At 50.4% G+C, this 14,323-nt stretch overlaps 1 protein-coding gene across 2 annotated transcripts; it reads right to left on the bottom strand.

The window, feature by feature from the left end:
* Positions 1–2,332: 2,332 nt before the first annotated feature.
* On the bottom strand, positions 2,333–11,471 carry LGALS4 (galectin 4). Of its 2 annotated transcripts, XM_045185636.3 has the most exons (9): positions 11,140–11,470; positions 10,709–10,797; positions 9,128–9,332; positions 4,944–5,078; positions 3,537–3,578; positions 3,331–3,360; positions 2,947–3,035; positions 2,651–2,816; positions 2,333–2,573 (listed from the first exon to the last, which is right to left on the bottom strand). In XM_045185636.3, the coding sequence occupies exons 1-9, from the start codon at positions 11,182–11,184 to the stop codon at positions 2,427–2,429; spliced, it is 948 nt and encodes a 315-aa protein (XP_045041571.1). In that variant the 5' UTR covers positions 11,185–11,470; the 3' UTR covers positions 2,333–2,426. The 2 variants fall into 2 exon arrangements, with proteins under 2 accessions (XP_045041571.1, XP_045041572.1); XM_045185637.2 differs by lacking the exon at positions 10,709–10,797 and having other exon boundaries at positions 9,128–9,226; positions 11,140–11,471.
* Between the last annotated feature and the right edge of the window lie 2,852 nt (positions 11,472–14,323).

Genomic DNA, 14,323 nt, shown 5'->3' on the forward strand with positions numbered 1-14,323 from the left:
AATTTCAAAAGTATACAGCGTGAACTACACTTATGGGTGCAACTGGTAAAGGTGGTTGGAGTCCTCAGATTAGCTGGTAGTAATCCATCCTTTCCTTTTTAAAGATTTTATTTATTTATTTTAGAGAAAGGGGAAGGGAGGGAGAAAGGGAGGGAAACATCAATCAGTTGCCTCTGGTGCAACCCCAGTCAGAGACCAAACCCACAACCCAAGCACGTGCCCTAACCCAGAATTGAACCAGCGACCCTTCAGTTTGAAAGAGGGCGCCCAGCCAACTGAGCCACACCACTCAGGGCTGCTTTCATCCTTTCAGTTTTCTGATTTTCACCATTGCCTTATAGTGGACATGAGGGAGGATGTTCTGATTTGTAGAAAATGCTCAATAAAATATTTGAAGGTGATCAGAAAGCCTGTTGTCAACTTATTCTCCAATGAATGTAGGAAAAAAATGTTTGCACTACAGTTACAACTTTGTTTCAAAATAAATTATGTATATATACACATATATATACACACACATACACATGAAGTCATCTCTTATGAAAGTGACCTGCTGTTACCTGTGTGTTCCTTTCTTGTGTACCCTTCAAAAAAAATCTTCTGTAATCACAAGCACAGGCAGTTTCTTTGCCATCCTTGCATTAGCAGTAGCTCCCTGCACCCACTGTCCTCACTTTTGTCACTTAGCAATATATGTGTGTCGGCCTCCATGTGCTTCGCTGGGTACCCCGGTGCTACGTGGTGAAGAGGAACAAATGCCACTTGAGTCCTCCTAGATGTCTGGTGGTGTCACGGCATCTACTATAATCAAACTATGCTTCAGTGAGTGTCCTGGGACCTACGCCAGCCAATAGCTTTTACCTGTTTTATAATTTCCTTTCTAATTATAAAATGTATGTGTGCTTATTTCAGAATTTTGAATAATGGTCCTGGCTGGTGTGGTTCAGTGGATTGAGTGCCAGCCTGCGAACCAAACAGTCACCAGTTCAATTCCCAGTCAGGGCACATGCCTAGGTTGCAGGCCAGGTTCCTGGTTGGGGGTGTGCAAGAGGCAACCAATTGATGTGTCTCTCCCACATCAATGTTTCTCTCTCTTTCTTTCTCCCTCCTTTCCCCTCTCTCTAGAAAATAAATAAATACAATCTTTTTTTAACAAGTCTTTAATTGTGCTGAAGTGCATTTTATCAAGATTATCCATTATGGCTTCTGCTTTTGTGTCCTATTTAAGAAATCTTTGCCTATCTCAGGTCACAAAGATTCTCTCTTGTGTTTCTTTTTTTTACTAGCTGCTTTTATAGTTTTAGCATTTATGTTTAGGTCTCGATCCATTTTGAGTTAATTTTTGTGTATGGTGTGAGGTAAGGGTTGAGCTTCATTTCTTACCATATGTGGAAATGACTGTCTGCCCCCATTGCATTACCTTGACAGTTTTTGTCAAAAATACATTGACCATATATGTGTGGATTTATTTCTGAACTCTCTTTTTTTCATTGATTTGTGTGCCTCTCCTCATGCCAGCGCCACATTCTTGGTTATTGGGGTTTTATTGTAAGTCTTGAAATGATGTAGTTTAAATACTTTGTTCTTCTCAAAATTGTTTTGACTCTAGGTTTTTGGGTTTTTTAAAGATTTTATTTACTTATTTTCAAAGGGAGGAGGAGGAGGGAGAAAGAGTTAAACATCGATGTGAGGAACATCGATCGGTTGCCTCTCATTCACATCCCAGCTGGGGACTAGACTCGCAACCCAGGCATGTGCCCTGACCAGGAATCAAACTGGTGACCCTTTGCTTTGTGGGGTGACGCCGAACCAACTGAGCTACACCGGTCACGGTTACTCTAGGTCTTTGTAATTTTCAAATAAGTTTTAATGTATATTTCTACAAAAATTTTATGCATGTGTCTATGGAGAAAAAAAAGTATTTTCCATGTCTTTTCTAGCCAGTTTAGAAAACGTCTGACTTTGTCGGAATTTGTTCTCCTCACATCTAAGCTGCCTGACCTGTCGGCCTGCATTTTCCTAATATTCCCTTGTAATATCTTGCATTTTCTGTTGGAGTCATTAGTGGTGTCCATTCTTGATTTTGGGTGGTGATAATTGTTGTGAGGAGCAGATGAGTTGCCACACTGAGGCTCTAAGGTCAGTATTGGGTGGGGCAGGGTACCTGGGTCCATTATGGCGGGAGGATGGGGAGCCAGCGCACGACAGAACCCAGGAAGGAAGGAAGGAAGGAAGGAAGGAAGGAAGGAAGGAAGGAAGGAAGGAAGGAAGGAAGGAAGGAAGGAAGGAAGGAAGGAGCAGAGAGGGAGGTGCATGGAGCCACAGACACGCATTAGACGCCCTCAGTGAGTTTATTAGGGGCTTAGAAGGGAGTGCCATGGGGTCCTTCTCTGTGTGTTCCCAGGGGTTTCGGTCCCAGGACTAGATCAGATCTGGACATAGGACAAGGTGACATCACCCTGGATCTCCAGAGTGTCCACCCTCTGGAAGGCCGAAAGCCGATGGGAGTAGTCAAAGAGGTGCTGGCCATTGGCATAAACCTTGAAGCGATCCAGGCCACAGCGGATGGACAGCTGCAGGGAGAGGGGGGCGTGAGGCCACAGTCAGGACAGAGGCTTTGCACGGAAGGGGATAGGAGACCCAGACTCACATCAAAGAACTGGCCGAAACCAAAGGGGTTGTAGGAGATCTTCTTCTCCTCAGAACCCCACGAGCCGTTCAGATAGCTGTTCCGAACCACAGTGCCCTCGGTCAGGCGGGGGTTAATGTGGAGAGCCAGGTCCCCCGAGGATCCCACCTTGAAGTTGACCACAAAGCTGGGGACAGAGAGGGAGATGAGGGTCAGAAGCACCTGGTTCCCTTATGGAAGGGGGCACTGGGGACTGGACTCCTGGGCCTGAGGGAGGAGATGAGCCACAGATTCCCACCTCAGGCTAGGTTCTGTACCTCGTGCTAGTGGGGGGCACGTAGCCCTTCACTATGATGGTTCTTCGGGCTGTAAGCCCCCCTTGTATTCTTCCCGTAAATGGCACAGGCTGTGGAAAGAGATCATGGGGTCCCATCATCTCTCAGGTCACCAGAAGCCAGAAGCAAGGACAAATTTTCAAAGAGGGGCCCATACTCATCCTGGAAAATGTCTCCAACCCCTGTCCCCTGCCCTACCTGGGCCACCACCTCCTCCCTCTTCCCACATCCCATCCCATACACCCTCTGCCACTCTATTTCCTGCCCTTTCAGTGCTCCCCGAGGATCAGGGCCCCTAACACCCCCAACAGTTCTGCTTCCCCACACGTGGCCCACCACAGGGCCCGAAACTACAGGGCTCCTTACCGGGTTAAAGATTGGGGGTCCCTCCATGGTCTGTGAAGTGAAGAAGAAAAGATATTATTCCATATTATGCAACAAATATTTATGACACCCCTACGCCAAGCAGGTGTATCTCTAGGTGTTGGATTATTACTCCTGGGGATCCGACCTTGCTGACCCTCCCAATTCCCACCACTTCCACCAGATGGCCACACAGCCCTCCCACTTACAGGCAGTGTATCCAGCGAGGGTTGGCAGCTCTGTCCTGGACCCTACACAGATGGGGGAAAAAGGCAGGAACGGTGAGAAGGGCTGGGGTCCTTCAGCTACCCCAGCACCCCCTCAGCCACAAGCCCGCACCCTGAGGGTACTTACTGGATAAGCCGGGATAGCCATGGGGGTCCATGGGCACAGAGGGAGGAGGAGGTGTTGACAGGGACTCCCGGCTAAGGCCTAGGACGCTGCCCTGCAGCAGGCTCCCCACCCCCACCAAGGGAACTCTGGGGTCGCGGGCAGCACTCAGAGGGCTCATTAATGGAGGGACACTTGCTGTGTTTAGGGACCTCCAGTGCACCGTGAGTCTCACTCCATCCCTTAGGACAAGCCTGGTAAATTCTATTCTTGTACACTCTCCTCTCCTGGCTTCCTGCTGTTTCTCACCTGCCCTCCCCCGCCCCATACCCCACAGCAATCCAGAAGCTGCATAATAAAGTGTCCACTCCTCCCAGGCCCACACAAAACCCATGCTCATCTCGTCCCCGACCACCATTTGCCCCTCTCTGCACACGCCCAGTGCTGGGGCCAGGAGGAGTCCCCAGAACCAGCCAGGTTCTTGTCTCTCTCCCTTGTCCGTCTCTGGCTCTCTCAGTCTGCATGCGCCTCTGCCTCCCTGTCGCTGTCTGTCTCTGTTGCCATCTCTCATCCACACCTTCTCTCAGGTGGTTCCTTCTGCCCGAAACACCTTTCCCTTCCCTAGTTAACTTGTATTCACGTTCTCTGCTTCCTCTTCTTTCTAATGACCTCCTTTCTGCCCCGACTTCCATTTTAAGCCAGCTACTCTGAAGGCCCTTTTCTGAAGGCCTTATTGTTGATTTTTCAAAAATGCATTGATGAAACACGATGGTGAAATGAAGCCCGTAGGCCAGTGACCCCCTTACAAAGATATTCCCTACATTTCCTCATGAGGGAGCAGAGGAGCGGTCTGAGCGCTGACCCTGTGGCTCGGCCACTTGCCGGTCCATGACCTGGGGCAGGTTCCTTAAGCTTCCTATGCCTCAGCTCCCGCGGCTGTGAAACGGGGCTGAGGGTCAGAGAGCGCTTTGCTGTGGAGGTGCGGGGGGCTTACAGGTTGGGGGTGCGGAGCTTTCAGCTGAAGGGCAGGTCAGGAGTCTGAGTGTACGCTTCTTTGAGTACACTCTTCCTCCTCCTCCTCCTTCAGGAAGCCCTTCCTTAAGACTCCCCAAAGCTCCTGTATGCCCCCCATCCTGGCCCTGACCACTGTGGCCAACACCATCTGGTGACATAGTAGACTGTCCTGGCCCTCTGAGTCCACGCCATCACCCAGCAAAGGAAATGAAGGAATGTGGGAATGAATTAGTTGAAGAAGGAAGCAAGTAAGAGAGGGAGACACTACACACGTGGTTTGGGCTCGGCTGGCCTCCGATGAAGTTGATTGATTGAAGCTCCAGGTCCCCATCTACCTGCAGGTGGGTGACCATCTGTGGAGGGAGCCGGTGCCCAAACTCATAAAATGGATTTCCATTTACCACCACCTGGAGGACAGGGTAAGGCCAAAGTTAGCACCCTTGGTCCGGGGAAGGGAGAGACAGGAAGCAGGGAACAGGAGTCTTTTTAACTTGGGATCAAAAGTCTTGGGGATGAGCTGAGATAGCTTCAGTGTCAGGAACCTTGGAGCCCACAAGTCAGAGGTCAAGCTGGGGTCAAAAGTCAGCTCACAGACTGGTGGGTGGGAGAGAACATAAAATATAGTCTGGGGATGGAGATCAGGAGAGAATCCAGTCTGAGTCCTACTTTGAGAGCCAAACGAGTTGGGTTGGCGGTTGATCTGTGACCTGTTTTACCTGTGTGACCTCAGGTAAACCAGTTCCCTCTCTGGGACTTTGTTTCCTCACCTGTACATCGGGCTTGCTGAGACCCAGCAAAGCCTGCTGGGGGCAGTGTGCAAGCCCTGTGTAGGGCCTAGTGATCACATCTCAGCCTACGGTTCTGGTTGCAGTGCTGAGCAATGGCCACAGGGCCGGGCCGAGAGCCAGCCCCTCATGGCTGGGTGCTTCCTACACATTAAGCACTTCCCATTGTGATAGCAACAGCTATTCCCTCAGCAGCTCCACGAGGCAGACAAAGGATTGTCCCTGTTGTTCAAGAAAGCAGAGGCTCCAGGGGAGAGGCTGCCAGCTCAAGGTCACACACTGGGGAGTGACAAAGTCCAGTCTCGGAATCTGTGTCTGTCCAACCTCAAAGCACGGTGCTAATCCCCAGCGATGAGGTTAGAATTTGGTGCCCATGTGAGGGCAAATAAAGTCAGGTGGGTGGTGCAGCCCAGCAGTGGCCCTCCCAGGAACGCCTCACATGGGTCAGGTGGGACACGTGCACAGGGCCTGCTCAGTGTCCTCGACAGGGAGCTGGATGCGGGGATGGCCCAGACTCAGAGCGGGCCTACCAGGAGCCCTGCACAACCGCTGGAAGGTGCAGAGCAGGTGTGAGAGCAACACACCTCATGTGATACGGGTGTGTTGCTCTCACACCTGCTCTGGTGTGAGATAGGGGCTTAACACACATGTGATACGTGAGAACAGAGCAGAAGGCGGCAGCACAGCACGGAGCCCACAGCACAGCACCGAGCCCACACGTACGAGACAGAAACAAAGGCACAGAAAGAGGTCAGGGCCGAGCGAAGTCAGGAGAAGGCCGCCCCTGGGGGCAAGGGGACTGCGGGCACTCGGGTTTCTGGGGCTGGGGGCTTGCTTGTGGACCTGGGTCCAGCACGGGCTGCAGGGCGCGCTCTGTGAAAACAAAGCACTCTAGGCTCTCACTTTTCTGTGCTTGGGTCGCACTTCAGTGAGACCTGAAGCACTTGCACGGTGGCAACCGGTCACAACGTGTGGGTCTCGTTTGGAGCCCAACTCAAACAAACTGCGGGGAACAACAACAGCGTTTCTGAGGTGGTTGGAACACTGGCTCAATGTGGCGACACTAAGGACAAGTTGTTGATTTTTAGGTGTGATCATGGCAGCATGACTGTGTATATAAAAGCTGAAACAGCCCTGGCTGGTGTGGCTCAGTGGATTGAGCACAGGCCTGTGAACCAAAGGGTCGCCAGTTCAATTCCCAGTCAGGGCACATGCCTGGGTTGTGGTCCAGGTCCCTAATGGGGGGCGCAAGAGAGGCAACCATACATCGATGTTTCTCTCCCTCTCTTTCCCCTCTCTCCAAAAATAAATTTAAAAAATCTTTTTTAAAAAAGCTGAAATATTTATGAATGAAATTTATGGTATCTGGGGTTTGCTGTGACATCATTTGGGAGGGTAAGTGTGAGGGGAGGATGGACACAGGGTCGACCATGACTGGAGCTGGCCAAGGAGGCGATGCCTTCCCTGTGTGCTCAGAGTTCTCCATGAGAAACAGCAAAGACACGCATTTCGCAAGAACACAAAGAAATGGATGATATATATTAAACAGGCTAGAAGCCTGTCTGTGGTGGAGGCATCGGGATGAGAAACAGATAAAAGAGAAAATTTTGTAATAGGTGGGGAAAGAAGGAAAAGGAAAAACTGAGCTAGGAAGGAAGGAGGAAGGGGAAAGAGATAAAAGAAGAAGAGAGGAGGGGAGAACCAAGATGGCGGCGTAGGTAGACACACTGCGCCTCCTCGCACAACCAGAACTGACAGAAAATCGAACAGCAAGGAAGTCCGACACCAAGGAAATAAAAAATAAACATACATCCAGACTGGTAGGAGGAGCGGAGACAGGCACCGGGGCGGAGAGGACTTGCGTGGCCGTGGCGGGACCAAGACTGGCAGAGTGTGGGAACAGCGGGGCAGGCAGTCTGACCACTGGCAGACACTGCGGCCCCACATTCGCGCACAGATAAACCTGACAAATGGCGGGGAGCGAAGCAGACCTCGTAACCCAGGGCTCCAGTGAGGGGAAATAAAGCCTCAAGCCTCTGATTGAAAGTGCCCGTGGGGGTTGGGGTGGCAGCAGGAGAGACTCCCAGCCTCACGGGAGAGGTTGTTGGAGAGGCCCACAGGGGCCTAGAGTGTGCACAAGCCCACCCACTCAGGAGCCGGCACCAGAGGGGCCCAATTTGATTGTGGGAAGCGGAGTGAAAGATTGAAATCCAGAGGAGAGTGAAGCAGGCACCCTTGCTCCCTCTCAGCCCCTCCCCTACGTACGGCCTCACAGCGCAGCGCCCAGCATTACCCCGCCGGGGTGAACACCTAAGGCTCTGCCCCTTAAAGTAACAGACACGCCAAGACAAAAAAAAAAAAAAAAAAGGCCCAAATGACAGAACACTTCAAAGCTCCAGAAAAAATACAACTAAGCGAGGAAGAGATAGCCAACCTATCGGAAGCACAGTTCAAAACCCTGGTTATCAATATGCTCACAGACTTGGTTGAATCTGTTCGAAAACCAGATGAAAAAATGAAGCCTATGCTAAGAGAAACAAAGGAGAATGTATAGGGAACCAATAGTGATGCGAAGGAAACTGGGACTCAAATCAATGGTGTGGACCAGAAGGAAGAAAGAAACATCCAACCAGAAAAGAATGAAGAAACAAGAACTCGGAAAAATGAGGAGAGGCTTAGGAACCTCCAGGACACCTTGAAACGTTCCAACATCCGAATTATAGGGGTGCCAGAAGGAGAAGAGGAAGAACAAAAAATTGAAAACTTATTTGAACAAATAATGAAGGAGAACTTCCCTCATCTGGCAAAGGAAATAGACTTCCAGGAAGTCCAGGAAGCTCAGAGAGTCCCAAAGAAGCTGGACCCAAGGAGGAACACACCAAGGCACATCATAATGACATTACCCAAGATTAAACGCAAGGACCTACATCCAAGATTACTGTATCCAGCAAAGCTATCATTTAGAATGGAAGGGAAGATAAGTGCTTCTCAGATAAGGTCAAGTTAAAGTAGTTCATCATCACCAAGCCCTTATTATATGAAATGTTAAAGGGAGTTACCTAAGAAAAAGATCAGAAATAGGAGCAGTAAAAATGACAGCAAACTCACAGTTATTAATGACCACACCTAAAACAAAAACAAGAGCAAACTAGGCAAACAACTAGAACAGGAAGAGAACCATAGAGATGGAGATCACATGGAGGGTTGTCCATAGGGGAGTGGGAGGGGGAGAGGGGGGGAAAGGTACAGAGAATAAGTAGCATAGATGATAGGTGGAAAATAGACAGGGGGAGGGTAAAAATAGTGTAGGAAATGTAGAAGCCAAAGAACTTATAAGTATGACCCATGGACATGAACTATAGGGGGGGAATGTGGGAGGGAGGGGGTGGGTGATCTCACTGGGTCATCTCACCGGGTTGTAGGATGGAGTGGAGTGAGGGGGGGGGGGAGTGGGACAACTGTAATAGCATAATCAATAAATGTATTAAAGAAAACCAAAGAAACCCAAAACACTAATTCAAACAAAAAAAAAAAGAAGAAGAAGAGAGGAGGAAGGAAAGAAGGGAGGGAGAGAGGGAGGAGGGGGGGGATGAGGAGGAGGAGGGAGGAGGGAGAGGGAGGGGAAGAGAGTGGAGGGAGGGGGAGAGGAGGCCCTGGCCTGGAGCTCCTACCTTGTAGTGCTCTGCCAGGACCATGATCACCAGCTCGAAGGCGGCGCCCTTGCGGAAGGGCATACTCCTTTTCTTCTCCTCCTTGCCCCACTTGCCGCCCTGCAGCGAGTTGAAGACCACCTTGTCCCAGCCATCAAAGCGGGGATTGAAGTGAAAGGCAATGTCGGCCCCTGGGCTCTGTCCCACCACGAAGTTCACGGAGAACCTGATCGGACATGAAGAGCTGATCCCCTGGCCCCACCTGCCAGCCCAGCAGACCCCCCTCTGGGAAGCCCTGTCTGTCCCACCTTGTTCCAGGGTTCCTGGTGGGAATACCTTGCCACAGTTGATTCAGAACAGGAGGGGGTGGTTGTGCCCCTGAGTTCTGGGAGGCAGATTCACTCACTCCCTTTTCTTCCTAGACTTCTCCCCAGCCCCCCCAATAGGACTGCCACTGGAACTCCTGAGTTCACCCTCGGCCAGCATGGGCTAGGCACTGTCCTAGGAAGCCTACATCTGTCAATTCAGACTTCTTGGGGCATTCCCGGCCCTGTAGGCCATTGCCCACATGGAGCCAGAGGGAGCCTGTGAACATCCAAGTCAGAGCACCTCCCCTCACACCAGCATCCCCAAAGTTATTCCACCTGGGCAGGCACACACCTGTCTCAGGGCCTTTGCACTGGCTGCTCTTTCTGCCTGGAATGCCCTTCCCTCAGATAACCCCAGGTTCCCTCCCTCACCTCCATCAGGTTTTCACTGAAATGTCCCCTTCCTAGGGAGGCCGTTCCTGGCCACCCTATTTAAACGGGCAATGCCACGCCCTTCTCTCTCACATCCATCCATCTGCCTTCCCTCCTTAGTTGACTCCGTAGCACTTACCACCATCCAACATACTATATGTTTAACTTATTTATTTTTTATCTGTCTCTTCTACTAGGATGGCAGCTCCATGAGCACAGGGACCTTTGTCTGTGCTGCTGACCTCTCTGCTGCAGTGCCCAGGCGCAGTGCCCAGGCGCAGCGGGGCCCTCCATGAGCAGAGGAACGATGAGCAGCATAGAAACAACAATCTCATGGCTTCAGTTCAGTTATTATCGCCATTTTAAGGACTTATTTTAGCGCTTCCTTTCCAGTTCCACGTCTTTTATACCCCGAGTCCTCAGAACAATCCCATTCTGTAGGTGGGGGACTAAAGCACGCGGAGGTGCAGTAGCTTTCCCACTCCCACAGCTGCTGACAGAACTGGCCCAGCTTCAGCTTGGCCTGTGGTGTTCGCTCATGCTGTCACACCCATCAGTTCCAACCCAGCAGCCCAGGCCCTGGCTGGTGTGGCTCAGTGGATTGAGTGGATTGAGTCCAACCCAGCAGCCCAATTCTGGGGTCGCCTCTTATGGTGAGCCCCCTGACCTCCCCCCAGCCCCCAGGGCTGCCTTCCTGATCTAATCACCAAGCCCTGGACTCCCCAGGCCAGAGCTGGTCTTTGGCCATCAGGTGTGGCTGTGCAGAGCTCCTCCCCAACCAGGGTAGAGGAAGGGAAGAAAGCCAGAAGCCCCTCCTTGTAGCTCCCCTCCCAGCCTAGCCTGGCCTGGGGGAGGGGCTTACCTTTTCATGTGCTCGCTAGCCATTCCTTGGATGTAAATGGACATTCCCACACTGAGACTTCTAGGGATGGGCTTGTTGTAGGGCAGAGTCTGTAGAAGGGGCCGTGTGAGAGGCCTCAACGTCTATCCACCTATTGCAGCCTTCCCCCCTCATCGAGGAGCAGCTCCCCCACCCCCGCTCCCTTAAGCGAGAAAGAGGAAACTAAGGAGTGAGGGGTCAACCTGAAGATGAGGAGGCCGAGGGTTTGGTATGGACATAAACAGCCTGAGTGACAGGGTGGGAGTGAATCACATGCCATGGCCAGTATTGGGTAAATCAGACCCAGGGGTCAGGTGGGCACCTCTGAAGTTTGGGGTGAGAGGAAACTGGTGTTTAGAGGCCAGGCTGGAGCTAAGCCAGGGTCTGGGTCAATGCCTGGGCTAGTATCTCACCGGGTTGTAGGTGGGCTGGTAGCCGGGTGCAGGGACAAAGGCCATCTTCAGAGGCTGGACTGGTGGCTCGTCCTGTGAGAAGCGCTGCAGGAGAGGGAAATGGTGACAGGTGGCAGGTGGCAGCTGGCTCTTATACTTCAGGACGAGGGAGGGATGGGCAGGGCAGGGCTCCTCGGCTCCCTCTTCTGAGTGCCCCGGTCTCACATCTTCTCCTTGAGCTCCCCCTGGCCTCCCCTCTCTCACCAGCCTCAGTGGTTATCAGCCAGAACCCAGATCATCTGGGCCAGGCCTGGGGGGACTCAGGTCAGGGACCCCTCCTCTAGACCCTTCTGCAAAGAGGAAGTGCTAATGAACTTGGGCCCTGCCAGCACCTTATCAGAGCCCATAAAACCCTCCCTGGACTTTTGTTATCAGAGGGAGGGTGAGGTCAGGTGGGCAGGGCAGGGCAGGGCAGGGCTGCAGGAGTGGCCCAGGACAGGTGGGCAATGGAAGCAAGTGAAAGCAGGGAGGGGCTGGGTGCTCTGGACACCCCAGGAACTGCGAAGGGACCTAAATTGATTGTGTGCCTACCACATGCCTTTCCCATGACTTTCTACTGAATACATGGTGGTTTCCATCACTGATTTTTGCAGCCAGAGGTTATGGGTTTAAATCCTGCCTCTGGCCCTGGCTAGTGTGCTCACTGGATTGAGTGCTGGCCTGAAACCGAAAGGTCACCAGGTCGATTCCCAATCAGGGCACATGCCTGGGTTGTGGACCAGGTCCCCAGTTGGGGGCATGTGAGAGGCAATCAATCGATGTATCTCACACACTGATGTTTCTCTCCCTCTCTTTCTCCCTCCTTTTCCCTGTCTCTAAAAGTAAATAAATAAAATTAAAAATAAATAAACAAATAAATCCTGCCTCTGCTACTTCCTGGCTCTGTGATCTTGGGTTAGTACCTTAACCTCAATTTGCCCATTTGCCCTTCTGTAAAATGGGGATATTAATAGTATCAACTTCATAGGTCCTTGAAAGAAATCACTAAGTTAATAAATGCTTATAACAGGACTTGGCATATAGAAGGCACTAAATTAATGCTTGGTCTCTTGTACTTATTCTGAACATAAATCCAGGAGGGTGGAATTGTATGTATGTAGATGAGAAAACGCAAAGTTTGAAGAAATGAAGCAGCTCGCCAGAGACTGGGTAGCAGTGGGACCCTAGCCAGACTCCAGCACCAGACCCCACTGTGCAGTGAGGGCCAGGCGGGCCAACACTGCCCTCGAGCCTGGGGCAGGCAGGGAGGCCAACTGTAGCCTTTCAGCCCAGAGGAAGCCATGTGACTTCCGCTTGCTCCATCTGTGCCAGATTTTCTTTCTTTCTTTTAAGTATATTTTATTGATTATGCTATTACAGTTGTCCCAATTTTCCTCCTTTATCCCCCCTCTGCCCTGCAACCCTCAACCCTCCAGCATTCCCCCCATCTTAGTTCATGTCCATGGGTTATACATATAAGTTCTGTGACTTGTTTCCTACACCACTCTTAACCTCTCCCCGTCTATTTAATGCCTACCAATTACGCTTCTTCTTCCCTGTACCTTTCCCCCCTAGTCCCCCCTCCCCCTCCCCACTGAAAACCCTCCATGTGATCTCCATTTCTCTGATTCTGTTCCTGTTCTAGTTGTTTGCTTAGTTTTTGTTGTTTTTCTTTTTTTTAGGTTCAGTTGTTGATGGTTGTTTGTTGTCATTTTATTGTTCATAGTTTTTGATCTTCAATTTCTTAGATAAGTCCCTTTAACATTTCATATAAAAAAAAAGGGCTTGGTGATGATGAACTCCTTTAACTTACCTTATCTGGGAAGCACTTTATCTGCCCTTCCATTAGAGTAATCTTGGATGTAGGTCCTTGCCTTTCATGACTTCAAATATGTCTTTCCAGCCCTTCTTGACTGCAAGGTTTCTTCTAAGAAATCAGCTGATAGTCTAATGGAAACTCCTTTATAAGTAACTGTCTCCTTTTCTCTTGCTGCTTTTAAGATTCTCTCTATCTTTAATCTTGGGTAACTTAATGATGATGTGCCTTGGTGTGTTCCTCTTTGGACCCAACTTCTTTGGGACTTTTTGGGCTTCCTGGACTTCCTGGAAGTCTATTTCCTTTGCCAGATTGGGGAAGTTCTCCTTCATTATTTTTTCAAATAAGTTTTCCATTTCTTGCTCTTCCTCTTCTCCTTCTGGCACCCCTGATTCAGATATTGGAACATTTAAAGTTGTCCCAGAGGTTCCTAAGCCTCTCTTCATTTTTTTTTTTGAATTCTTGTTTCTTCATTCTGTTCCAGTTGGATGTTTATTTCTTCCTTTTGTTCCAAATCATTGATTTGAGTCCTGGTTTCCTTCCCTTCACTGTTGGTCCCCTGAATATTTTGCTTTATTTCACTTTGGGTATCCTTCATTTGTTCTTTCATTTTGCAAACAAGCTCAGTCAGTTCTGTGGGCATTTTAATTGCCAGGGTTTTGAATTCTCTGTCAGATAGGTTGGCAATCTCCTCATCGCTTAGCTCTCTTTATGGGGCTTTGCTCTGTTCTTTCATTTGGGCCATAGTTCTTTGTCTCAGCACACCTGTTCTGTTGTAGGGGGCAGGGCCTTAGCATTCACCCAGGTAGGGCAACTCTCTTTGCTGTCTGTGGGGCAGGGGTCAGAGAGGGAACAATGCAGCTCGCTTGCTCGGCTCTAGCCCCACTTTCCAATGAACTCTCTTGTGAGATGGAGTTTCTCCCACTGTGGCAACCCCCGCTGTAGTCCACAGCCAGCTCTGAGTCTGTTTCCTGTTCAGCCAGCCCCGCCAGAGCATCTACCACCTTGCCTTAGTTCTCTCCATCCACCCGTCTGCCCCATCTGTCCTGTCTCCTTACCGGTCTGGTTGACTGTTTAACTCCTTGGTTGTCAGAGTTCCACGGAGTTTTGGTTGTTTATTGATTTTAGATCAGTTGTTATCTTCCTTTTGGTTGTGTGAGGAAGAAAGGGTTTCTACCTATGCCTCCATCTTGGTTGGAACTCTGTGACAGATTTTCTATTGGTCCTGGCTTGTCCACTGCCAACCCTGAATGGTCATCACCTGCATGGCCATCACCTGCATGGCTTCCATTCCCATTGGTCAAAGTTCTCTCCCCAACCTTCAGCACAACTGTGGTCCATGGACCCCCA

Source organism: Desmodus rotundus, chromosome 12, assembly GCF_022682495.2.
Source record: "Desmodus rotundus isolate HL8 chromosome 12, HLdesRot8A.1, whole genome shotgun sequence".
NCBI classification, from domain to species: domain Eukaryota; kingdom Metazoa; phylum Chordata; class Mammalia; order Chiroptera; family Phyllostomidae; genus Desmodus; species Desmodus rotundus.